The following is a 24,301-nucleotide window of genomic DNA, read 5'->3' on the forward strand; positions in this document are numbered from 1 at the left end:
GCCTTGATGAGAATTTCACTGGGTACTCATTTTCATTGTGAGGCTTTTCGTTCTCACATGTAGAAGGAAAGGCACTGAGCAGGTATGGTTGGTTTGGTCTGGGCTTGTCTTAAATTCCACCCGGACTCACTGCCCGGGGCTGCACCCCTGCAGGCAGGCTGGTCCCCAGTGCACTCCGGAGACAGCCTGTCCAGCTTCATGTACCCTCTACTGTGCCAGGACTCTGTTTTCCCTTCGTTATCTTCCTCTCTCCTCTGGCTTGCTGATTTTTCCCACGATCTTGGGGTATTATGACTCCCCAGGAATGTCAGGGCATTTAGTGCCCATTGATCTTTCATTGGGTTTGGAGACCACCTTCTGAGCTCCGTGCCTTGGGAAGCCCTGATTAACAGAAGTGTCGGAGACACTAAACAGAGGCTGATGCTGGAACTTCCTGCTTCCAGGGAATGTGAAGGAGCCTAGAAGGGGGCACATAGAGTTCTTCTTCCAGAAGCCGTCTTAGGGCCAGCAAGAACCCCCATTGCCTCACACAGGTCAGGGTTGCAGGAGACTACATGTTCGTGTGAGAGGAGGCTGGAGTTCCTCTCACTCTTCTAGAATGTGTATGCAGGTGGGAGCTTTCACCACTAGTCCAGGCTTGGGCAGTGACTAGGAGACTAGAGATAGAGAAGCAGGTGGGATTGTGAAGTAGGGCTGAGGGCTCCTGGAAAGGGATTGAGGCTGAAAAGGCTTCTTACTCGGCTCTGTCTTTCCCCTTCTGCACCCCCAGGAAGTGGTCCTCTACTCTGGGTAAATATGGACGGCCATCTGCTCCCACCCATCTTCCACTTATGCCCCCCACATCCTCTTCCACCCCTCCCCCCATCATGGGACCAGAAGGGCTAAGAGGACAAAAAGTTCTGATGGTGACAGTGACTTGCACCCCAGAAGCATCAGGGGCAGTAGGGAGAGGGGACGGCGTGATCCTCTCCCCCTTTTTGTTTTTGCTACAATTTATTGAGGGCCAACTATGTACCCAAGCACCATGCTAAGCACTGTATATGTATTATCTCTGTTAATCACTTCAAATATCTGTCGTGACCTTCATTTTACTGATAAGGAAACTGAAGCCAGAGTAGTGAAATTCTGAGATGAGCCAGGCAGGGCAGCCTCACATGCCTGCCTGGGCTTTGCGCTGCGAGGCCATCCTGCCGAGGTGAGGTGGAACAGAGGCCAGCGCTCATCCACTTGCCAGGCTGACCGCCATCTTTGTTTTGTTTTGTTTTGTTTTGCGGTACGCTGGCCTCTCAGCGCTGTGGCCTCTCCCGTTGCGGAGCACAGGCTCCGGACGCGCAGGCTCAGCGGCCATGGCTCACGGGCCCAGCCGCTCCGTGGCATGCGGTATCTTCCGGGACCGGGGCACGAACCTGTGTCCCCTGCATTGGCAGGCGGACTCTCAACCACTGCGCCACCAGGGAAGCCCTGACCGCCATCTTTTAATTCCCACAGAAGTCAGATGGCTTGCCCACCATAATGCATCTAGCAATAGAAAAGGCAGGATTTGGATCTAGGTCTGTCTGATTTCAAAGCCTGTATTCCTAACCATTATCCTAAGTTATCTTGCAACACCTTCCACATTCTATGACCTTACCAGAACAATGACAAGGCACAGACCCCCAGCTCAGCCCTACTCGTTCTCCCTGATTTGATCCTTCTTGCCTCTGGCCACGTTTACAATTTGTCAGCGTCAGCTTGTTCATTTCTCCCTGCCTCCTAAGGGAAAGTCCCACATCATTCTTCCCAGCAACTAACCGCCTCTTCCCGCAATTGATGGATGAGATCTTGACCTATCACCCAAGTCACTGATGAATCTTCTTGACACGCTTTAATCTTCTTGGCCAGCGATGGGCCCCTGCGAGCTCCTGTGGGTACGACTCTGGGCTGGCACGAGACGCTGCTAACCAATCTTTTTTTGCCTCAGCTGCCAGGGCCGCTCACCCCCAGTAGCTGTGTGGTCTAACCACATTTTGCCAGCTTGCTGAGGGTGTGTGATGTGGGAGGGCATCCAAAACTGTGCAAAGGCCAGGAGAGATTATGCGTGGTGCTTCCTCTCTGCCCACCAGGCCTGACACTCAGCCACAGAATAATGTTAATCTGGCAGGTTTCCTTATTTCCCGTGCTCGGTGGTTGATTACCCTGTTTACGGTTTGCTTCAGGTGTGGACAAATTGGCTTTCTGAAAGTTTTCCCAAACGTTTTCCAGATTGAAAAAAATACTATGCATTCATTCGTCAGGATTTATATAGCACTTCCTGTGTCTGTTGTACCAAAATAGGACTTTGCAGCTCTGTTATTTAGGCCGATTCTTAGGGATTGCCTGACTCCCAGACTTCAAGCATGTCCCAAGCATTCCTTCAATTTAAAGAATCTAAATTTGACTTAATGGCCTGATAGCAGCCCCCAAAATGCATCCAAGAGAGCCAAGTAGAATTCCTTCTCTGAGGACCTTTTAAAATAAGGTCAATTCCTTTTGCTTTGGGAGGACTCACCTACTATTCCTTCTTGGAAGGCAAGAGGCTGGGTGAGATGACCCTTTCAAGGGTCAGCCAGTGAGTCAGAGATCCTCAGAATTCTGCCCGACCAGAAACACAGGCTCAGGGGCCTTAGTGGAAGGAACTGGTGGGAAGAAATCAGACAGCTGAGAACTCTCATCAGACATGTAGCCCACAGCACAAATACCATATGTCTTCAGGCTCCTGCCTGTGAACTCCATCTTTCCCCTGTGCTGCTAAGTGGAACAGGGCTGGCGATGATTTCTGCAGGCCTAAAGATTTTCTGGACCATTCTTTTAAGGCTTATCTGTTGATGATGGAAGGATAAATCATGATCGCCAGGAAAGCAGAGCTGGAGGGAGGGCAGCTTGTCCCGCAACACGTTGGTGGCCCTCGAAACCACACCATAAGATTCTCCACCTCTGCTCTTTTGCAGACATCACTGGGCGGGGAGGGGAATCTACCTGGTGCCAGGAGAACCATTTTTCTTAAAGCCAGAGGACTCTCCTTGGTCCAGAAAGGTAAATTCAGACAGGCCAAGCACCCAGGAAGGAGACGCCGGCAGCCGAAGCAGCATAAAGAAGCAAGGTAGATCCAGCAAGGAAGATGAGGGGGGACTGTTCTCGGCTGTGGGATCCCTTCTGGGGACCCGGGACAGAGGCGCAAAGACAGCAAGGAGATAAGTGCTTCCAGTGTATTAGACACAGCAGGGGCACAAGCTGCAGCCCTGGGCTCCCTGAGAGAGTTCCTCCCAAGCAGACAAAACAGGCATTATGAAAGCAGCAGGAAGAGTGGGGACACGTCTTTCCCTTTCAAACCTTGTTTCTCAAAGAAAGGACAATAGTGAGTTGATAAATGCAACTAATTGTGAGACCTCGGTGAGTGTGTAAGTGCATCCCTTAAGATTGAAAGGCAAGGAACTCGAGGGGCTTTTGTTAAACTTAGGGGGAACTAAGCAAAGAGGCTAATAAATTGCTTAGTTAGTAATCTGGGTGTTGCCCGTTCTCCACCCCTCCCAGCTCCCAGCAGCACATGGAGGTGCTGGGGCTCCTGTGACTTGACACAAAGTGGGAGATGCTCAAACTGTGACAGCAGGGGTCAGAATCTTTTGGCTTCTTTCCAAATGGGAAAAAAATGAGCCTGTTATTCAGGGTCTGCTGCCCGGGCTAGAACACTCTACTTATTGGCTGGGAGAGGTGATGGCAGAGGAGGGAGGGGAGTGGGGAAAGGGACAATGGGAGAAAGGAGAAGGCAGTCCTGAGATGATGGTGTTAGGGCAGCTGCCCTCCCTCTCACATGCGGGGGTCTGTATGTAAGTGAAACGGGACCTGGGGCTCTCAGTGGTGTCTTATGTTAGCCAGGGCTGAAAAAGATCAAACCTCTGGGATTGGCTTTCCAAATCCTGTGGTACCTTCTTGCGATCATTTGCTCCTTGTTCATCTGTTTGGGATCTGGGGACTGTTGCCAATAGTAGTGAAGAAAGGAGACTAAATTCTCTCAGCTGGACCAGTGGCTGACATTTATGCTGGGGAATGAGGGTGGTAAGATTAACTAGGAAAGTCTTTCTGTGTCTGTCTCTCTCTCTCTCTGTGTCTCTGTCTCTCTCTCTCTCTCTCTCATTTCCCCCGAGGATGTGTTTGACCCTTGCTACTATCACTGAGCTTCCTGCTTCCCTGTCTTCTCTTAACACCCAGCAGAAGTACCTTCTCAGTGCAGGCCACAAGCAGGTTGCCTTAGAGGGAAAGCCCAAAGCCTTTGGGGGAAAGAAAGGATGCTAAAGAAAAAAGGATCAGGGCTTCCCTGGTGGCGCAGTGGTTGAGAGTCCGCCTGCCGATGCAGGGGACACGGGTTTGTGCCCCGGTCCGGGAAGATCCTACATGCCGTGGAGCGGCTGGGCCCGTGAGCCATGGCCGCTGAGCCTGTGCGTCCGGAGCCTGTGCTCCGCAGCGGGAGAGGCCGCAACAGTGAGAGGCCCGCGTACCGCAAAAAAAAAAGAAAGAAAGAAAGAAAAAAGGATCAGAGATGGTCCGCAGTCTGTCCTCCTGTCTGTCTGTAGCCCTTCTCCCTTAGCTAGTGGACACCCTTAGAATTCCCACCCCAGCAACTCAATCTTGCTTCTCTTCCCACTGCCAAGTGGCTGCTTACCTGGCTTCAGGGGTGTTTTTTTACTCCGTGGCTCCGCCCCTCACCTGGTCTTTGGAGCCCTTTGAAACATTCTTTCCTTAACACCCCCCCATTCCAATCCAAGAGGACCACACATCAGCCTTCCCTTCTTGTTTCTGATGCACTTGAGTCCCACATCCTGTCTCTGGGCACTGGGATTGAAGTCCAGCTGGAGTTACGGAAGCGTTGGCAGTAGAGGCTGTGAGTGGACCACGCTCAAGTGGTGGAGAAAATCCCAAATTAGGAGATCAGTCAGTCACACATATTCGCTGGCTTGGCTCAAGCTCAGTCACTAACACGCAGTCAGGAAGAAGCATGACCATCGAAGAGGTGAGTCACGTGGCACTGTTCCAGCGGCTGGACCTGCTGCACCTGTGCTCTCGTAGCTGCCTTAAGGGACTTGCTGGAGCTGGACCGTGACTTCAGGCCAGGAAACGCTGGCTGTACTGTGAGCATCTGAGGACCACTTGACTCGGTTTTTAAATTTATTTCATTTGGTCTAATTGCTCTGGATCATTCTATCCCAACATCATATCTCTGTCTGCTAAGCTCATGAGTACTCAGCACGCAACTCAGACCGGCTCATGGGACAAGAGCTGGATCTGGAGCGTGAAGGTCCTAATTTCCTTTCCTGAACTCACTTGGCTTCACCAGGAACTATATGAGGGGAGGCCACACACGTGCTAGAGAATCTTCTCACCTGGCTGCTAGTCCACGTGTTCACATCAGCACTTGAAGTTTAACTTTTTTGTAAAGAAAGAAAAGTCTGCAGGTCAAAACAAGAGTGACAGATAAATCAACAAGAGTTTTTTAAGCAGGCTCTTATGTATTTTTAAAGTCAGGATATTGAAGTATAATTTAAGTTACATGAGTTTGTAATTTGTGGGATTTTTTTTTTTTTTTGGTTTGTACATTAAAATTTTTTTTTTAACTATAGTAAAATACACGTAACAAAATTTCCCATGTTAACCATGTTTAAAGTACAGTTTAGGAGTATTAAGTACATTCACATTGTTGTGCAGCCGATCTTCAGGACTCTTCAGCTTGCATAACTGCAACTCGATACCCGCTAAACAGTATCGCTAAACTGGATACTCCCCTGCAACCACCATTCTCCTTTCTGTCTCTATGAACTTGACCCCTCTAGGTGCCTCATACGAGTGGAATCATACAGTATTCACCTTTTTCTGACTTGCCTATTTCACTTAACATAATGTCCTCAGTGTTTATCCATGTGTCAGAACTTCCTTCCTTTTTAAGGCTGAATAATATTTCACTGTATATATATACCACATTTTGTTTATCCATTTATCCATCAGTGGACATTTAGGTTGCTTCCACCTTTTGGCCACTGTAAATAATGCTATGAACAAAGTGTACAAATATCTCTTAGCGACTCTGGTTTCTATCATTTGTGTCTTTTAAAATTGAGTGAATGAATGAGCCTGGACGTATTCCATATCCCATGGCTTTGCATTTTTTACCATTTGGAAGAAATCAGGAATGCAGCACTAATTTCACCAGGTAATATCTTTGCAGCTTCTCAGTGTGCTGACTTTTCAAGGGCTTCTTGTGCTCTTCTTTAGCGATAGGGGAGTGCTTTGAGAATTGCCATTAACTAGAAAGTAGCAGCAGTGCAGCTATATCTCGGTGATTGAAACACTCATCAAAGGCTGAACTGTCAGTGACTTGGTGTCTAACTAAAAACCACTGTTCCAGTTTCCCCTCACGTGGGGCTTGAAGTCCCACCCCACGCTTCCCCGGGCCAAGAAAGCACATGGTCCTGGGGTGAAGTCTCATGTCTGGGAGCATTGTGCTCCACTACTGAGTGCCCTTCTCACTGGCAAAGGCTTATAAATAACATGTGGGATCCTGTTCCACAGTCAGCAAAGGGGCAGGGGCTGAGGGGTTGCTGAAATAATTTCATGAACAAATTGATCAAAGAAATGATCTGTGAATGAATCTTAGGGAAGGGAGAGCCAGCCAGCCATGTGGGCAGATAAGACTCCTCACCTGCAAAACCAGCCTGTTTTTCATGTCCTCCATTGTCTGCAGGCATGTCTAAGCCCTCTTCTAGCCCATTTGGCATTCAGATAGCTCAGTCGGCTTCACTCTCAGCTCAGAAATGACTTGGGGGGCTGAAGTTGTTCCCATTCTGCCCCCCTGCAAGGAGGAAAGGGAATCTAGTTCAGGAACCAAAACAAAGCTTTTTCATCTCATCTCATCTTTTCAGACCCCAAGACAGAGTTCTCCACCGCCCCCCAGACACAGGGTCATCCAGCATGAAATGCACAGAAATCAGATGCATATCCGTTGCAGGAGAAATGGTAGGGAAGTGGGGCTAAGGTGACAGACTCTGAAGAGCAAACACATACACCTTTGTGCTCTGTCTTCTTAAAATTCATCCTCTCACCTGCCAGCCTTGAGACTTGCCTATTTACATAACTCGCTGCCTAAAATGGAATATTAGATAATGTTCCATGGCGGCTCACTCAGTTTGAGCCCATCCCCGGGATCTGAGTGATCCAGAAGTCCTCTGACAGTGTAGAGCGTGGCACGCTGGCCCGCAGCCATGCCTCCGTGTTGTGTGAGCTCCGAGCTAAACAGATGTCAGGCCCGATCGCCTGGGTGGGAGACCAGCCGAGCAGTGGGGGGGAGGGGGCGTGATTCAGCACGCGGCTCCGTGGCACAACGGCCTTCGTGGACAGACAGCATCGCCTCCTGAGCTTCACAGCAGGCGCCTTGTTCTGCCCAAGGTGCTGTCTCAGAGACTGCCGACTAAAGGGACTGAGAAAGGGGGAGCTGCAGGATCTACGGGGACAACCGGTCCAGGAGGTAATCAGTTCTGATGCCATCCCTGGTGCTGTGCCAGCCTCACACCCGCTCTTCGTCCTTTCCAAGGCGTGCATCTCCCTCCCATCAGAACTGGAATCCTGCTGCTCTCGTAGAGGAGGGGTATAAATAAGTGATAAGGAAGTGTCCTGATAATGATAAGCAGGCGTATCTTCTCCGCAGACCAGATGAATCAAAGAAGGCAATTGTGTGTGTTTGTTCATTTATTTTTCAGTGTTCCGGTTCCCGTAGTCAGTTTAGAGAAAATTCCTAACCTAGTGAAGGCAGATGGTGCCAATGTCAAAATGAACTCTGCAACCACTACTGCGGTCACTTTCTGCTCCACCTCATCCTCTGCCGTCTCCACCCCACCTGTCATTAAGCCGGTCTTGATGTCCAAGTCAGTGCCACCTTCCCCAGAGAAGATCTTAAATGGCAAAGGAATTTTGTCTGCCACCATAGACAAGAAACACCAAAATGGCACCAAAAACAACAACAAGCCTTACAGGAGACTTTCAGGTACGTGTCTGTGTCCTTCGAGTCTGGCTCGTGATCAGATTGCAGTCGAGTTGCGTCCAGAACGAGGGAGCGATGCTTTCTTATCATAGAGCAGGTCTGTTTCGTTTTAAGGGAGACACAGAGTTTACCTGCCAACAGGAACCTCCCCCGCCCCTAAAAATACAGGGGAGAACTGGTTCTCTTAATCCCAGGCCAGATGCGGTACCTCGCTCAGCCCAGCCCTGAGCAGCAGTTACCTTAGTGACCCCAAGGCAGGAGGCTCTGCAACCCCTCAGCAGTCTGTGGATTCGGAGGGTCTTGTCCTCACACTGACAGGCCGAACTGCCCCTGGGTTCCGGAAAGCAGAGTCGGGCAATCCACCGTGATATCTCCCAGTAGCTCAGGGCAGGCTTGGGACAGTCGCCTTGGTGCTGTCTGCCCATCTCCATCCTTTGGTCTCGTTGGTTTCCAGGTTGATCCTGTGGTCTGGGGCTGCAACTGCCTTTCCCACATAAGCAGATTGGAATTTCCATCTGGGAACGCTTGGACTGGCACAGCAGATGGGGTGTTGAAGGGTCTCTCTCCGATCTACTTGGTTGCCCAAGTACCTCAGGGTACCCAGAAAGGTGCACATGGCCAGTCCTTAAGACAATGGTTGCGCTTAGGGGCCCCCGAGTGGGTGATAGTTGCTTTGGGATTGTTGTAGAAGGAAATCCGGCAGTTTTACTTTCTCTAAAAGACCAAGAAAAGCTATAGACCTTATAACTTCTTCACACACTCTGGGCATTTATCAAAGATCAACCAGAAAAAACAAAATACAGTTGACCCTTGAACAGCGCAGGGATTAGGGGTGCCGACCCTCCACGCAGTCAGAAATCCCTGTATAATTTCTAGTTGGCCCTCCATATCTGCAGTTCCTCTGTATTTGCGGATTCAGCCAACCTGCAATCATGTAGAACTGCAGTATGTACTATTGCAAAAGATCCGCGTGTAAGTGGACCTGCACAGTTCAAACCCATGTTGTCCATGGGTCCACCGTACAGGGTAAGCTGCCCTGTGAGAGTGAAGCTGTGTCCTCTGGTATGAGCATAATTCCTAAGCGCCCCAAGAATTGTGGGTCATTTTCATTTTGTACTTTGTGTTTATATGTGTTTCAGTTTCTCTATCTTACCTCAGTCACTTTTAAAAAGTTTACTTCTTAAAAGTACCTCAGGCCCAAAGCATTCTAATGACACAGTTATTTTACCCTGAAAATCTCTCCATGTCCTTTCCACCCGCTGTCCAGAAAGAAAGGCAGAGCCTGGTGCTCTCTTGAGGGCGGGGGCCTCACTGTGTGGACGGAGCCCCCCGCTCCTGGCTGTCTCCCTGCAGGGAAGGTTCATCTTCACTCTGCAGAGGGGGCAATCCAATAGGCCTGTCTGGGCGCAGTGAGGCCGGCTTCCTCCTCCTGGCAGAAGTATGACCATGGCTTCCAGCCGGCACCTTAATCTGAAGTTGGTCGGGCATTTTTTGTGTGTTTGGGGATTTTGCATTTTGTTGGTGGTTTTGTCTCATTGGGTCTTTTGCTATTTCTCTCTCACTTTCACATTTGGCAGCCAGCTCCTACCCCCAGCCAAACAACCTGCTCAGTTCCAGGCCAGCATGAGGGCCGGTGTGGATCTGGGCACGGGTCTGACTCCGCCAGGCCCAAGGGAAAGAACTCACACCAGGCGGCCTTCAGCCTGGCACCCAGACCCTCCTCGGTGGGCAGAGAGGGCTCGTAGGAAGCGAACATCTCCAGGCCTAGCAGTTTTCTTTCCTTAAAAATGAAGCTTAAAAAAAGGAGACAAAAGCAAAAGAAAGAGGCAGGATGCATTTTGATAGTCAACCAGGAAATCTGTCTTGGACATGAGAATGGTTTTATTGCAAACATCATCATCACCACTGTCGCAACCTCCCCACAGCTCCCAAACCTTCTTTTAAAAATAGAATGCATTCATTTATTATGGTCAGAGCTTACTCCACCAAGTTCAGGCAGTTTTTCAGGCAAGGTAACCTCTTTTTAGCTTGCAGCCATTGGAGGCCCTTAAGGAGACATTCCACCAAGTATATATACACCCCCCCGCGCGCCCATCCACCCACCCGCCAATGCTGCTGCCCGTCTCCCTGGATGCTCAGAAGAGCTATGTCATTCTGCCCTGCAGGACTCAGGTGTTTGTTGGGTGCCTTCCAGAAATGGCACAGGTCATCAAGAGGTGGAACTTGAAAGCCTGAAGGGTCCTTAAGAGATTGCCGCACATCCCCTCGTTTCCCAGGGGAGGAGAGCATTTCTGTAATCCAGAAGGGGTGAAGGATCCAAAACGGGCATAAAAAGAGCAGATTCCTTAGAAGTAACCCCAACATGAGCCGTCAGGAGTCCAGCGGGAAGGCAGGATCTGGGGAAAGCCCGCCTCCCTCAGCAGGTCCCCGAGGGACCCGGCTTGTTCCCACCTGGAGCATCAGGCCTCAGTCCAGGGGCAGAGCGACTGTGACACTAACAGGCCCTGCCCTCTCTGCACCTTCAGGTTCAGCCCCAGTGTAAATCCCACACCTGCCCCTGCCCCTGCCTATATGTTCCTGAATCCGGGAAATGATTTTTCTGGCCGGCGAGGCTGCGTGGAAAGCCTCGTGCTGAGGACTTTGCAAAGCATTGAGAGAGGCAGGTCACACGGACATGTCAAGGAATAATCTCCCCCTTAAATGGCTAAAACTATTAGGGAGGCAGGGCAGGAAGGGGTTGGTGATGTATTCTTGGAGCTACCCCAGGGGAAAAAGTGGCCCTCGGGCCTCAGGTGGTTCTCCCTGGTCTGCAGCCACCTCTGCCCAAAGGTACTGGGGGAATTGTTTGGAGTGAAAGTGTGAGAGCAACTGGCTCCTTTCCCTCCGCTGCCCACCCCCCACCCCCCATTCCCTTGTGCATTCCGATCCCTACCGCCTCCCGCTGGACTTGGGAATTCTTGGGTTCAGAGGGGAGCGCCATCTTCCCCCAGCGGTTCTGGAAGCATTTTAGCAGCCGGTTGGAAAAAAAAACAAACCAAAAAAAACAGATTGCCTGACAATGTCTCACTTGTTGGTGCAAATGTGCATTTTTTTAAAAATGTGGTCTTAATGCCAAATCCTATTTAGTCTCCTTTTTTCTTATATTTTTTGTTTGTTTCTTAAACCAGAGAGAGAATTTGACCCAAATAAACACTGTGGAGTATTGGATCCCGAGACAAAGAAACCTTGCACAAGATCCCTCACCTGCAAGGTATTTCTCTTTCCATAAAAAATACTTCCTGCTCTCGCTGGGGCCTTTGTCGAAATGTTTGCATGCCACTCTCTGCACACGGCAGGGTGTGGAGCCTCGACATGACCCCCAGCTGTTCTTTGTAAGGGAAATGCTTTCTTCTCTTCCATGGTAGCAGAGCGCCTGCCTCAAGCTGGCTGGCTTTTTAAGAAGGGAAAAAAAAAAAAAAATAGGCTTCCCCTGTTACTTGTGAGGCCAGACAGTAAATTGTATTTATAGGCACTCACAGGCGGTTCTAAACCCTGCTACGTTTTAATGTATGCAGGAGCAGCGCGGCGGCGGTGGCAGCGCCCTGAAAGGCAGCCCCGGAGGGGAGGACGAGCCGCCGTGCCCCTGATCCAGCCACAGCGGGGTGGCCAGGGGACAGCTGACCCAAGGCGGCCGCCAGTGGGTGGCCCCCAGCCCCGTATTTCATACTGAACTGCCAGTGCCTCTTGGGATGGAGGCTGTGGCCCTCTCTGCTTGGTGGCTCTGTGTGTCTGGGCCAAAGCAAGCCTCCCACCTGCACCTGGATTAACTCCAGCACGCCCTCACCGTTGCCTTTCATCAGAGAGGTTCTCATGGGTTCTGCGCTGAAGCTCGTCATCTTATGCCATTTTTTTGGAGGAAGCTTTGGCTTCTTAACGCCAGGAGCGTAGGGCACGGTTGCGTTTTGTGTGGTCTCTGCCTCTTCCCAGCCACAGAACAGGAGCTGTTGCCTTGAAGTTGACTTTTCAAGCACCTCTAAATTCCCATGAATTGCTGTTTCTGAAATGGAGGGCCTGGGGAAGCAGGTTTATGTGCTGATCAAAGAGGCTGTGCTTTCCGTCTCTCTTCTCCTTAGACTCACTCCCTAAGCCATCGGAGGGCAGTCCCAGGCCGGAAAAAGCAATTTGACCTCCTTCTGGCGGAACACAAAGCCAAGTCCCGGGAAAAAGAAGTTAAAGATAAAGAGCATCTCCTGACTTCGGCAAGGGAAGTACTTCCAAACCCATCCGGGCCAGCGCAGGACTCGCTGCCGGGATCTTCAGGGAGCTTGGGCCCAGAACCTAAAGTCGCGTCCCCTGCAAAATCCAGGCCACCTAACTCTGTGCTTCCTAGGTAAGTCCCACCTGGGCGATAGAAGCCTTGAGTCCGTGGTCAAGTGACCCTGCCTGGCTGGGTCGTATGTGGTCGGATCACGTGTGAAATGGGAGTCATTATCGTCCTACCTGGGGAGGTGGTTGTGAAGTGGAAAGGAGAGAATGGGCGTGAGGGGCTCAGCCCAGTGCCTGCCACGTAGCGTTCAGTGGATGTTACTGCTGTCACCGTTGTCATCCTCACCATGGTCATCGTTGCCGTGATTGTCATCCTCCATAGCAGACCTACATCCGACAGGATGTGTTTTCACGGTGTAAGAGTCAGCTAGAAATAAATAGCTGAAAGGATGACACTCAACCACCAGGCAACTTTCCGGTCACCTGAAAGTTTTTAGATTAGTTGAAGATTCCTGGAGCAGAGAGTGGGGGAAGCCTGGGGGGATGGGTAGTCAGCACAGCTTAGGAGCCCACTTGCCATGATATTTTGTGAATTTTTTCCACAACTCTCCAATGGTCAGGGTAAAGGGAAAATTGCCGTGACAGGGCTGTCTGTCCTTACGTTTCCCTCCATACCAAGAAAGCTGAGCCACCTCTTTGGGGTTTTATTTGGTCGTCCTGGACAGAAAGGAAAGAATAGAAAACAAAACCCACCTGGGGGAATTCCCTGGCAGTCCAGTGGTTAGGATTCCAAGCTTCCACCGCAGGGGGCACGGGTTCGATCCCTGCTCGGGGAGCTAAGATCCCACATGCCACGCAGCGTGGCCAAAAAAAAGAGAGAGGGAGAAAAAAATTCCACGTGGGTTGAAAATCCATGTGTGTGTGTTTTGACAGGCAGTGGAGTGCCATAATGAGCCACAGACCGATTTCCAGGTGATAGGACAGGTAACCCTCGTTCAAAAATATTTATTGAGCGCTTGCTCCATAAGCAAGGTGCTGTGTTAGGTACTCGCAGGCAGGGGCACAGAGATGAATGAAACTAGATCCTGCTTTTCAAGAATTTGGAGTTTAGGAGATGAGACTCAAATATCCATAGCATCATGAAAAGAAAACATTAATAACACAATATAAGTGCAGATATTAGTATCCTCTGATGATTTTTGGTTTTTTTGGCTGCGTTGGGCCTTCTTTGCTGCACACGGACTTTCTCTAGTTGCAACGAGCGGGGGCTACTCTTTGTTGCGGTGCACGGGCGTCTCATTGCAGTGGCTTCTCTTGTTGCGGAGCACGGGCTCTAGGCGCACAGGCTTCGGTAGTTGTGGCACGCAGGCTCAGTGGTTGTGGCTCATGGGCTCTAGAGCACAGGCTCAGTAGTTGTGGTGCACGGGCTTAGTTGCTCTGCAGCATGTAGGATCTTCCTGGACCAGGGCTCGAACCCGTGTCTCCTGCATTGGCAGGCAGATTCTTAACAACTGCGCCACCAGGGAAGTCCCCTCTGATGATTTTTAATGCATACAGTGTGAGTCTCAAAGAGTAATTGTCCAGTCAGCAAGTAGGCATTAAGAGAATATAGTTACAAAAGAAGGGGAAGGAATTTATTTTTAAAGCAAAGCAAATATTTGATGACAGTTGTTACTAACCTACCAGGATCTCTCATGCCTTACACTTGGTGCAAGCCTGACCAGTTTGGCAGCTGGAGCCCCTCTCTTGGAATCACCAAGCTCAGCCTCAGGCATCTGGAGGGATGGAGTCAGACGGAGTCAGATGGAGTCACCACCCACACATCTCCATCATCATAACCATTGTCGGGTCGTTGTCCTCATCTGTTTACTTGCCACTGTCCTTGCCACCCCTCATTTTCCAAAATCGTTTTATAATTTCTCACTGTAATGCCAGATGTTGGTGAAGGATACTACCCTTGGGGACACAGTTCTGCTCCAAACTTCTGGAAGGGGCTTCAATTCTATATACAGTAGCTTTCAAACTTCTTGGTGGCGATGGAACTTTTTTGTTCCCACAGAACCTTACATGGTACCCGATATAAAAGCAGACCTGCCTCCACCTGAAGCCCGCTCAGCCCTGCTCTCATCGCATGTGTACCCAGGACCCACTGTCCCCCAGCCCATCCAAGGGATCACCTCAGCTTCTCCAAGGACTCCAGGGAACCCCAGTTTGAAAACTCTTTTAGTATACATTTCTCCATCGATTTTGACTGATGCAGGCACTCAGCACCCAAGCAGTGGTACCTGGCTTAACAGAGAAGCTGGGGGCAGCCGTTAAAAAATGAAAACAGGCAACAGTGGAGCCTTAAGAGCTGCTTCTTTCCGTTCCTTTTTTGGTTTAATTTTCAGGGGAATGTTTGTCAATAGAGAAATGCCAGGTGTTTATGTTCTTTTAGGGAAATAGAAGAAAGAGAGAGGGTGAGGTTAATCGGCAGAAAAGAATGTCTCTGAAGGAAAAGGGGAGGCCAAGGAGCACATTACAAATGTTGGTAAGAGAATAATTTTTGAGGACGCTTTCAAGGCACCGGAAAACTCAGGGGTGAACTCTGTTCCACAGTTAGTGGGAAATGACGTCCTTTTTCAGTTGTTTTAGGTTCACACGAGACCCCATGCCGTCAGAGATCGAAAAAGCATGATCAGGGCTTCCCTGGTGGTGCAGTGGTTGAGAGTCCGCCTGCCGATGCAGGGGACGCGGGTTCGTGCCCCGGTCTGGGAAGATCCCACATGCCGGTCTGGGAAGATCCCACGTGCCGCGGAGCGGCTGGGCCCGTGAGCCATGGCCGCTGAGTCTGTGTGTCCGGAGCCTGTGCTCCGCAACGGGAGAGGCCACAACAGTGGCCTTATTTTGCGTACCGCAAAAAAAAAAAAAAGAAAAGAAAAAAGAAAAAGCATGATCAGAAGTAAACATACCCACATAAGACTTAAAGCAGTTATTTCCCTCATATTAATGATGTAAATATAATAGATGTTTCAGTCACACTCATTATCTATAATTGGCCAAAAAAAAAAATTGTCACACATGAATGGAATTATGGTTATCCCTTCCCAATCATGAATTTCTCTTGTAGGAAATGCTAACAGCGTGTGAATTTATATCTTAAATATCATTTTGGTAACCTTGAAAATATTCCAGTTGCCATATTTTTGCGTTGCAACCCATCCTTGTCAGGGGTTCCTAAAAGAGGGACTTGGGTCTAGGATTGGAAAAGTGAAAGTTAGCTAGCAAGGGTTGGAACAGGATTGGAAGTGCAAGGCTCAACTCCTTGTCTGCTAACTAGATGAACGTGGCCATGTCTCTCAGCCTCTCTGGCCTCAAATTGCTCAACTGTCAAACAGAGCTAAGGAGAATTAAGTGAGATAAAATACCAAGCTTATCATAAGCACTCAGTTCATGGTAGCTGGTAGTAGGGGGCAGTGGTAGTCAATGGGAAAGCAATGGGAGCCTCAGTGCTACCTGATTTCCATTCACCTGTCCTCCTGGCCTCTGTCCTTCAACCTGGGGCCCCTTGGATAACATAGCAGTATGCTCTGTTTCTTTGCCCCCAACTCTAAGGAAACACATTATTTGCCCCACAGAGCCCAAGGGCTATGAATGACCAGGCCAACCAAAGCCATCAGGACTCTGTTGGAAAGGCGCGGGGGTTCGGGGAAGGGGGGCAGCAGAGGGAGGAAGGGTCAGCTGTGGAGGTCAGTGCTGCCAAGATCTGGGCACATTCCCCTCTGTCTCATAGATGCTCACACATCTCCCCTTAAAGTATAAAATGGCAAATGCCAATGAATCTAAGACTGACAAGGGCAGCAGGGAAAGAGGCAGAAGGTCCTAGATACCTGAAAAAGGGCAGAGGTGTGTCTGGAGTGAAAGCTACTTTATTACATAGAGTAATCGCCAAAGTGGAAGCCATTTCTCTCTTTGACTTATGTTTGTTCCTGGGCTTTTCCTACTCATTTCTCAACAGGGGGGCCTTTGAAGTCAAGCAGACAGGGCCCAGTCTCATTTCCACTTTTTATTAGCTTGGCAACCAATGTCCTCATCTGAGAAGTGTAGGTCATAGTTACGCACACCTAAGGCAGTGGGTAGCTCCAATGAGAAAAGGTATGTGACGTGCCTACATGCGGTAAGGACTCAGTTAAGGTCAGTTGTTTTGCTCGTGCTTCCTCAAAGTGGTGGGGGTTAGGGGACTTTAAGTTTCTCTGGGTGTAACTGGACAGGGACCATCATCACATGCACTGTCTTTAGACCAGACTGGTAAGTGGAGGGGTGAGGGGTAATGTAATGCTGAGGAAGAAAGGTTGGACGGCAGCTTAACACTTGCGAGACTTTTCCCACACTTTCTCATGGCCAGTTGCCCAATTCCCCATCATCCTCTCCAAGCCTTGGCTTTTTTGAGACGCAAGCTGGTCCCAGCGCACTCCATCCCTCCAGGTTCCACCCTGGAGGGCAGTGATCAGAGCTGGGAGGAGGTCTTGAAAGCATCCGCCATTCCGTCATCGCCAGGAGGGTGCCCACGTCCTGAGTGACACAAGTCTAAAAACGAGGAGATCCAGGGCTCCTTCCCGTTGTGCACATGCACACGTGTGCCCAGCGTCCTTCCTTCATGTTTCTGTCTTGGTTCTCAGAGCTGATTCTGCTCTGCAGCTCGCAGGTTTCATGCTCAGCTTTACTCTCCGCGATTCTCCTCCCCTCCTCTCCTCTCTTTTGTCTGGCAACTGGAACTTACTATTGAGTGTTTCAACTGTTCTAAGATTTTTTTTTTCCTTAACGAAACTTCTTTTTTTTAAATCAACATAGTATGGACACATAGTTCAAAAACTAAATAGTACTAAAAGGGTTAGAGTGACAAACAGTAGTTCCTACCATCCTGGAACTCTGTTGACCCTCTCTGTGTTGGAGCATCTGTTTCCTGTATCCCTTTGCCACCTTCTCTCTTGGTTTGCTCCTTTATTTGATGGAGTATCTTCTCCATTAGCTTCCTGTGAAAAGGGACATGGGAGGTCAATTTTTAGAATCCTTATACACCTGAAAATGTTTTTATTCTACCCTCACACTTAATTGATCATCTCTCTGAGTATATAACTGGATTGAGAATTATTTCCCTACAGAAGATTGAAGACAATTTTTCCATTGGCTTCTGGCATCGAAGGTTTTTATTGAGGAGTTTCATAACATTCTGATTCCATTTTTAATTGCTGAAGCATGGGGCTCTGAAATTTCCCAGGGATCCCCCTTGATGTAGGTCTTTTTTCATTCATTGTTCTAGGTACTCAGTAGATCCTTTCAACCTGGAAACACCTGTTTCTGGGATATTTTCCCATGTTACATGCTAAATCGTTTTCTCCCACTATGTCTTTATTCTCTTTCTTAACCTCCTGTTAGTTGGATGTTGGATCATTTGCTCTGACCTCTTCATCCTCTTACCTCCTTTCTCCTGTTGTCTCTCAATCTCTTGTTCCACTTTCTAAAAGATTTTTTTACTTTACTCTTCAAAACTGTATATTAAATAGTTTACGATTTACTTGTTAAATTTTAGGATCTGGTTCTTTTTATCGGCATGCGGGATCTTAGTTCCCCAACCAGGGATCAAACCCACACCCCCTGCAGTGGAAGGGCAGAGTCTTAACCAACGGATCTCCAGGGAAGCCCCTCCTCTTTTCTTCCTTTCTCTTCATTTCCCCCAAGTTCGTTTCATATATGTGTTCATGTGTTTGATGTTTGGTTGGTCAGCTCATGTTGGAGGTGTTCCAGGAATGTTTGGTTGTCTCTAACCATTCATATTTAAAAGAGAGGCTCTAACAGGCTCATGGGAGGTCTGTGTGGGACTATCAACCAAAAGGTCATCATGTCACCAGTCAGCCTTTTGTTGGAATATTCCCAAAGGCAAGCTGTGGAAGCCTTTTCTCCGGGCTCATTCAGTTCCCTGAGGGAAGAATCCTGCCTGCTGATGTACCTGGTAATAGGCATTCCGGCAGTGCCAACTAAGGATCTGACCAGGGACAGCCCACAGTCCTCCTGTTTTTAGTCCTGTGCCCCCTCCTGGTCTCTGCTGAGCCTGGGGGCCCCACGTCTAGAGTCTCTCTGGTTCAGTTTCTCTTTTTGAGGGTTGATTGGAGAGCGAGGGGGCTGGCAGGGGCAATGGTAAGTCATGTGACCATGTGAGGTAGCAGTGATGACCTGCAGGTCCAGCGACAGAATATTGAGCCTTTCAGCTCTCTCGCTATGTTTAGTCCTCACCTCACCCATGACTTGTGCAGCTCTAGCTGCTCCAGGTGCCCTGCTTCTCAAGGTTCTGTGGTAGGTCAGCTCCTTTCCCATCAGTTAACACTCTCCAGCCACAGTCTGTCTTCTAAAAATAGGTTAAAATCTCTTGTTCACACTTGTTGGGACACTTCAGGTGCAAGTAGCAGAAAATCTTGCTTACTAACCACTTCAATAATTAGGAAATTTCTTACCACTGGTGACAAGAAGTCCAGAGGTGAAAGAGTACCAGTCCCCAAAGATCAGGGGTTGGCTCTCCTTTTTTGTTTTTTGTTTTGTAACCTAGTTTGTTTTTTTTTTCTTTATTGGAGTATAATTGCTTTACAATGGTGTGTTAGTTTCTGCTTTATAACAAAGTGAATCAGTTATACATATACATATATCCCCATATCTCTTCCCTCTTGCATCTGCCTCCCTCCCACCCTCCCTATCCCACCCCTCTAGGTGGTCACAAAGCACCGAGCTGATCGCCCTGTGCTATGCGGCTGCTTCCCACTAGCTATCTGTTTTACATTTGGCAGTGTATACATGTCCATGCCACTCTCTCACTTTGTCACAGCTTACCCTTCCCCTTCCCCATATCCTCAAGTCCATTCTCTAGTAGGTCTGCGTCTTTATTCCCATCTTGCCCCTAGGTTCTTCATGACCATTTTTTTCCCCTTAAATTCCATATATATGTGTTAGCATACGGTATTTGTTTTTCTCTTTCTGACTTAACGTCACTCCGTATGACAGTCTCTAGGTCCGTTCACCTCACTACAAATAACTCAATTTCGTTTCTTTTTATGGCTGAGTAATATTCCATTGTATATATGTGCCACATCTTCTTTATCCATTCATCTGTTGATAGACACTTAGGTTGCTTCCATGTCCTGGCTGTTGTAAATAGAGCTGCAATGAACAATGTGGTACATGACTCTTTTTGAATTATGGTTTTCTCAGGGTATATGCCAAGTAGTGGGATTGCTGGGTTTTATGGTAGTTCTATTTTTAGTTTTTTGAGGGACCTCCATACTGTTCTCCATAATGGCTGTATCAATTTACATTCCCACCAACAGTGCAAGAGGGTTCCCTTTTCTCCACACCCTCTCCAGCATTTATTGTTTGTATATTTTTTGATGATGGCCATTCTGACCGGTGTGAGATGATATCTCATTGTAGTTTTGATTTGCATTTCTCTAATGATTAATGATGTTGAGCATTCTTTCATGTGTTTGTTGGCAATCTGTATATCTTCTTTGGAGAAATGTCTATTTAGGTCTTCTGCCCACTTTTGGATTGGTTTGTTTGTTTCTTTGATATTGAGCTGCATGAGCTGCTTGTAAATTTTGGAGATTAATCCTTTGTCAGTTGCTTCATTTGCAAATATTTTCTCCCATTCTGAGGGTTGTATTTTCATCTTGTTTATGGTTTCCTTTACTGTGCAAAAGCTTTTAAGTTTCATTAGGTCCCATTTGTTTATTTTTGTTTTTATTTCCATTTCTCTAGGAGGTGGGTTAAAAAAGATCTTGCTGTGATTTATGTCATGGAGTGTTCTGCCTGTGTTTTCCTCTAAGAGTTTAATGGTGTCTGGCCTTACATTTAGGTCTTTAATCCATTTTGAGTTTATTTTTGTGTATGGTATTAGGGAGTGTTCTCATTTCATTCTTTTACATGTAGCTGTCCAGTTTTCCCAGCACCACTTAGTGAAGAGGCTGTCTTTTCTCCACTGTATATTCTTGCCTCCTCTATCAAAAATAAGGTGAGGGCTTCCTTGGTGGCGCAGTGGCTGAGAGTCCGCCTGCCGATGCAGGGGACACGGGTTTGTGCCCCGGTCCGGGAAGATCCCACATGCCGCGGAGCGGCTGGGTCCGTGAGCCATGGCTGCTGAGCCTGCGTGTCCGCAACGGGAGAGGCCCGTGTACTGCAAAAAAAAAAATAAAAAAAATAAGGTGACAGTATGTCCATGGGTTTATCTCTGGGCTTTCTATCCTGTTCCATTGATCTATATTTCTGATTTTGTGCCAGTACCATACTGTCTTTATTACTGTAGCTTTGTAGTATAGCCTGAAGTCAGGGAGCCTGATTCCTCCAGCTCTGTTTTTCTTTCTCAAGATTGCTTTGGCTATTCGGTGTCTTTTATGTTTCCATACAAATTGTGAGACTTTTTTGTTCTAGTTCTGTGAAAAATGCCAGTGGTAGCTTGATAGGGATTGCACTGAATCTGTAGATTGCTTTGGGTAGTAGAGTCATTTTCACAATGTTGATTCTTCCAATCCAAGAACATGGTATATCTCTCCATGTGTTGGTATGATCTTTAATTTCTTTCATCAGTGTCTTATAATTTGCTGCATACAGGTCTTTTTTCTCCTTAGGTACGTTTATTCCTAGATATTTTATTCTTTTGTTGCAATGGTAAATGGGAGTGTTTTCTTAATTTCACTTTCAGAGTTTTCATCATTAGTGTACAGGAATGCAAGAGATTTCTGTGCATTAATTTTGTATCCTGCTACTTTACCAAATTCATTGATTAGCTCTAGTAGTTTTCTGGTAGCATCTTTAGGATTCTCTATGTATAGTATCATGCCATCTGCAAACAGTGACAGCTTTACTTCTCTTTTTCCGATTTGGATTCCTTTTATTTCTTTTTCTTCTCTGATTGCTGTGGCTAAAACTTCCAAAACTATGTTGACTAATAGTGGTGAGAGTGGGCAACCTTGTCTTGTTCCTGATCTTGGTGGAAATGGTTTCAGTTTTTCACCATTGAGGATGATGTTGGCAGTGGGTTTGTCATATGTGGCCTTTATTATGTTGAGGTAAGTTCCCTCTCTGTCTACTTTCTGGAGGGTTTTTATCATAAATGGGTGTTGAATTTTGTCGAAAGCTTTCTCTGCATCTATTGAGATGATCATATGGTTTTTCTCCTTCAGTTTGTTAATATGGTGTATCACATTGATTGATTTGCATATATTGAAGAATCCTTGCATTCCTGGGATAAACCCCACTTGATCATGTTGTATGATCCTTTTAATGTGCTGTTGAATTCTGTTTGCCAGTATTTTGTTGAGGATTTTTGCATCAATGTTCATCAGTGATACTGACTGGCCTGTAGTTTTCTTTCTTTGTGACGTCTTTGTCTGGTTTGGTATGAGGGTGATGGTGGCCTCATAGAATGAGTTTGGGAGTGTTCCTCCCTCTGCTATATTTTGGAAGAGTTTGAGAAAGAGAGGTGTTAGCTCTTCTCTAAATGTTTGATAGAATTTGCCTGTGAAGCCATCTGGCCTTGGGCTTTTGTTTGTTGGAAGATTTTTAATCACAGTTTCAATTTCTTTGCTTGTGATTGGTCTGTTCATATTTTCTATTTCTTTCTGGTTCAGTCTCGGAAGGTTGTGCATTTCTAAGAATTTATCCATTTCTTCCAGGTTGTCCATTTTATTGGCATATGGTTGCTTGTAGTAATCTCTCATGATCCTTTGTATTTCTGCAGTGTCAGTTGTTACTTTTTTTGATTTCTATATTTATTGATTTGAATCTTCTCCCTTTTTTTCTTGATGAGTGTGGCTAATGGTTTATCAATTTTGTTTATCTTCTCAAAGAACCAGCTTTTAGTTTTATTGATTTTTGCTATAGTTTCCTTCATTTCTTTTTCATTTATTTCTGATCTGATCTTTATGATTTCTTTCTGGCTCTCCTTCTGTGGCTTTCTTTTATTCCACCCTCATAGATCTTTTGGCTTCATCTTCAACGTCATTAGCTAGATGGCTACAGCACTTCCAGAGGAAAAAGGTGCAGATGAAGGTGGAGACCACCTTTTCCTTGTGTTTCTTTTTTTTTTTTTAATAGCTGTCCTAGTGGGTGTGAAGTGGTAACTCATTGTGATTTTGATTTGCATTTCCCTAATGACTGATGATGTTGAACATCTTTTCATGTGATTGCTGGTACCATTTATATATCTTTTCTGAGAAATGTCTATTCAAGTTCTTTGCTCATTTAAAAAAAATTTTTTTTAATAAATTTATTTATTTATGGCTGTGTTGGGTCTTCGTTGATGGCCACAGGCTTTCTCTAGTTGCAGAGAGCAAGGGCTACTCTTCACTGAAGTGCATGGGCTTCTCATTGCAGTGGCTTCTCTTGTTGTGGAGCACAGGCTCTAGGCGTGCAGACTCAGTAGTTGTGGCACACGGGCTTACTTGCTTCACGGCATGTGGGATCTTCCCGGACCAGGGATCGAACCCATGTCCCCAGCACTGGCAGGCAGATTCTTAACCACTGTGCCACAAGGGAAGTCCCTAAATTTATTTTTTATTGAAGTATAGTTGAATTACAATGTTGTGTTAATAACAGCAAAGTGACTCAGTTATACATATATATACATTTTTTTCATATTCTTTTTCATTATGGTTTATCACAGGATATTGATATTCCTTATGCTATACAGTAAGGTCCTTTGCCCATTATTTTTTAATTTTTAAAAATTTTTTGGCCACACTGTGCGTCTTGCGGGATCTTAGTTCCCTGACCAAGGATCGACCCCAGGCCCCTGCAGTGAAGGTGAGGAGTGTTAATGACTGGACTGCCAGGGAATTCCCTCCTTGTGTCTCTTTTTAAAAGTGAGAAAAATCTTTGCAAAAGCCACCCCCCCCATCGCAAAAAAAAAATACATTTTCTTTTATTTCTCATGCACTTTCCCAAACCAATCATTAACGAGATGAATGAGATTCCCCTTATTACTTAAGGGGTTAAATGGAGACTAGGATGTCATCACCATGATGATCACCACAGTTCTGTTGATCTCTTTGTTTTTCAGAGCTAATGCCTTTTTTATCCCTTTACTATGATTTTAATATTTTGGGACAGAGGAGATAAATGTGTTCGATCCCTCTGCCCCATTTAACAGTAAATTCTTCAGCCACTTTCTTGCACATACCTGTACTCCTAGCTCACTTTCTTTTATTTTTCTTTCTTTTTGTTATGAAAATTTCCCCATGTACAGAAAAATAGAATAGTATAATGAACACCTGCATACCTAGTTTTAACAGTTTTAATATTTTGCCACTGTGTTGACTTCATCTACATTCTTTTTCGTTTTTTATAAATTTATTTATTTTTTTTATTTTTGGCTGCATTGGGTTTTCGTTGCTGCACACGTGCTCTCTCTAGTTGCAGCGAGCGGGGGCTACTCTTTGTTGTGGTGCGCGGGCTTCTCATTGTGGTGGCTTCTCTTGTTGCAGAGCACGGGCTCTAGGCGCACGGGCTTCAGTAGTTGTGGCACGCAGGCTCTAGAGCACAGGCTCAGTAGTTGGGGCACACAGGCTTAGTTGCTCTGCGGCATGTGGGATCTTCCTGGACCAGGGCTCGAACCCGTGTCCCCTGCATTGGCAGGTGGATTCTTAACCACTGTGCCACCAGGGAAGCCCCATCTACATTTTTTGATCTGTTTTGAAGTAAATTGCAGATATCTTGGCATTTCACCCTAAATTTTCAAATGCATCTTTGGAAAGTAAAGGTCTTCTCCTTTATAACTATGATACTAGTATCACACAACAAAATCCGGCTTTTATCTCCCGCAGAATAGGGAGGTCCTAATATGGTGGGGAAAGCTTCAAAAAGAGTCTACCAGAAAGTATGGGAACAACTTAAATGTCCATCAATAGAGTAGTTAAATAAGTTACAATATGTCCATACTATGGAATACTATACTGGGGAATATTAAAATGATGATAGATTTCTATACATGGAAAG

The 24,301-nt window shown here is 47.0% G+C and overlaps 1 protein-coding gene across 1 annotated transcript in view; it reads left to right on the plus strand.

Moving 5' to 3' along the window:
• ATXN7L1 (ataxin 7 like 1) overlaps positions 1-24,301 on the plus strand; it is a 241,103-nt gene that overhangs the window by 196,737 nt on the left and 20,065 nt on the right. Inside the window, exons 5-7 of the mRNA XM_060020267.1 lie at positions 7,761-8,044; positions 11,209-11,291; positions 12,154-12,410. Of these exons, the coding sequence (XP_059876250.1) occupies positions 7,761-8,044; positions 11,209-11,291; positions 12,154-12,410 (624 nt within the window). The remainder of the gene's footprint in view (positions 1-7,760; positions 8,045-11,208; positions 11,292-12,153; positions 12,411-24,301) is intronic.

The sequence above is a fragment of the Delphinus delphis genome, chromosome 9 (genome assembly GCF_949987515.2).
Source record: "Delphinus delphis chromosome 9, mDelDel1.2, whole genome shotgun sequence".
Classification (NCBI taxonomy): domain Eukaryota; kingdom Metazoa; phylum Chordata; class Mammalia; order Artiodactyla; family Delphinidae; genus Delphinus; species Delphinus delphis.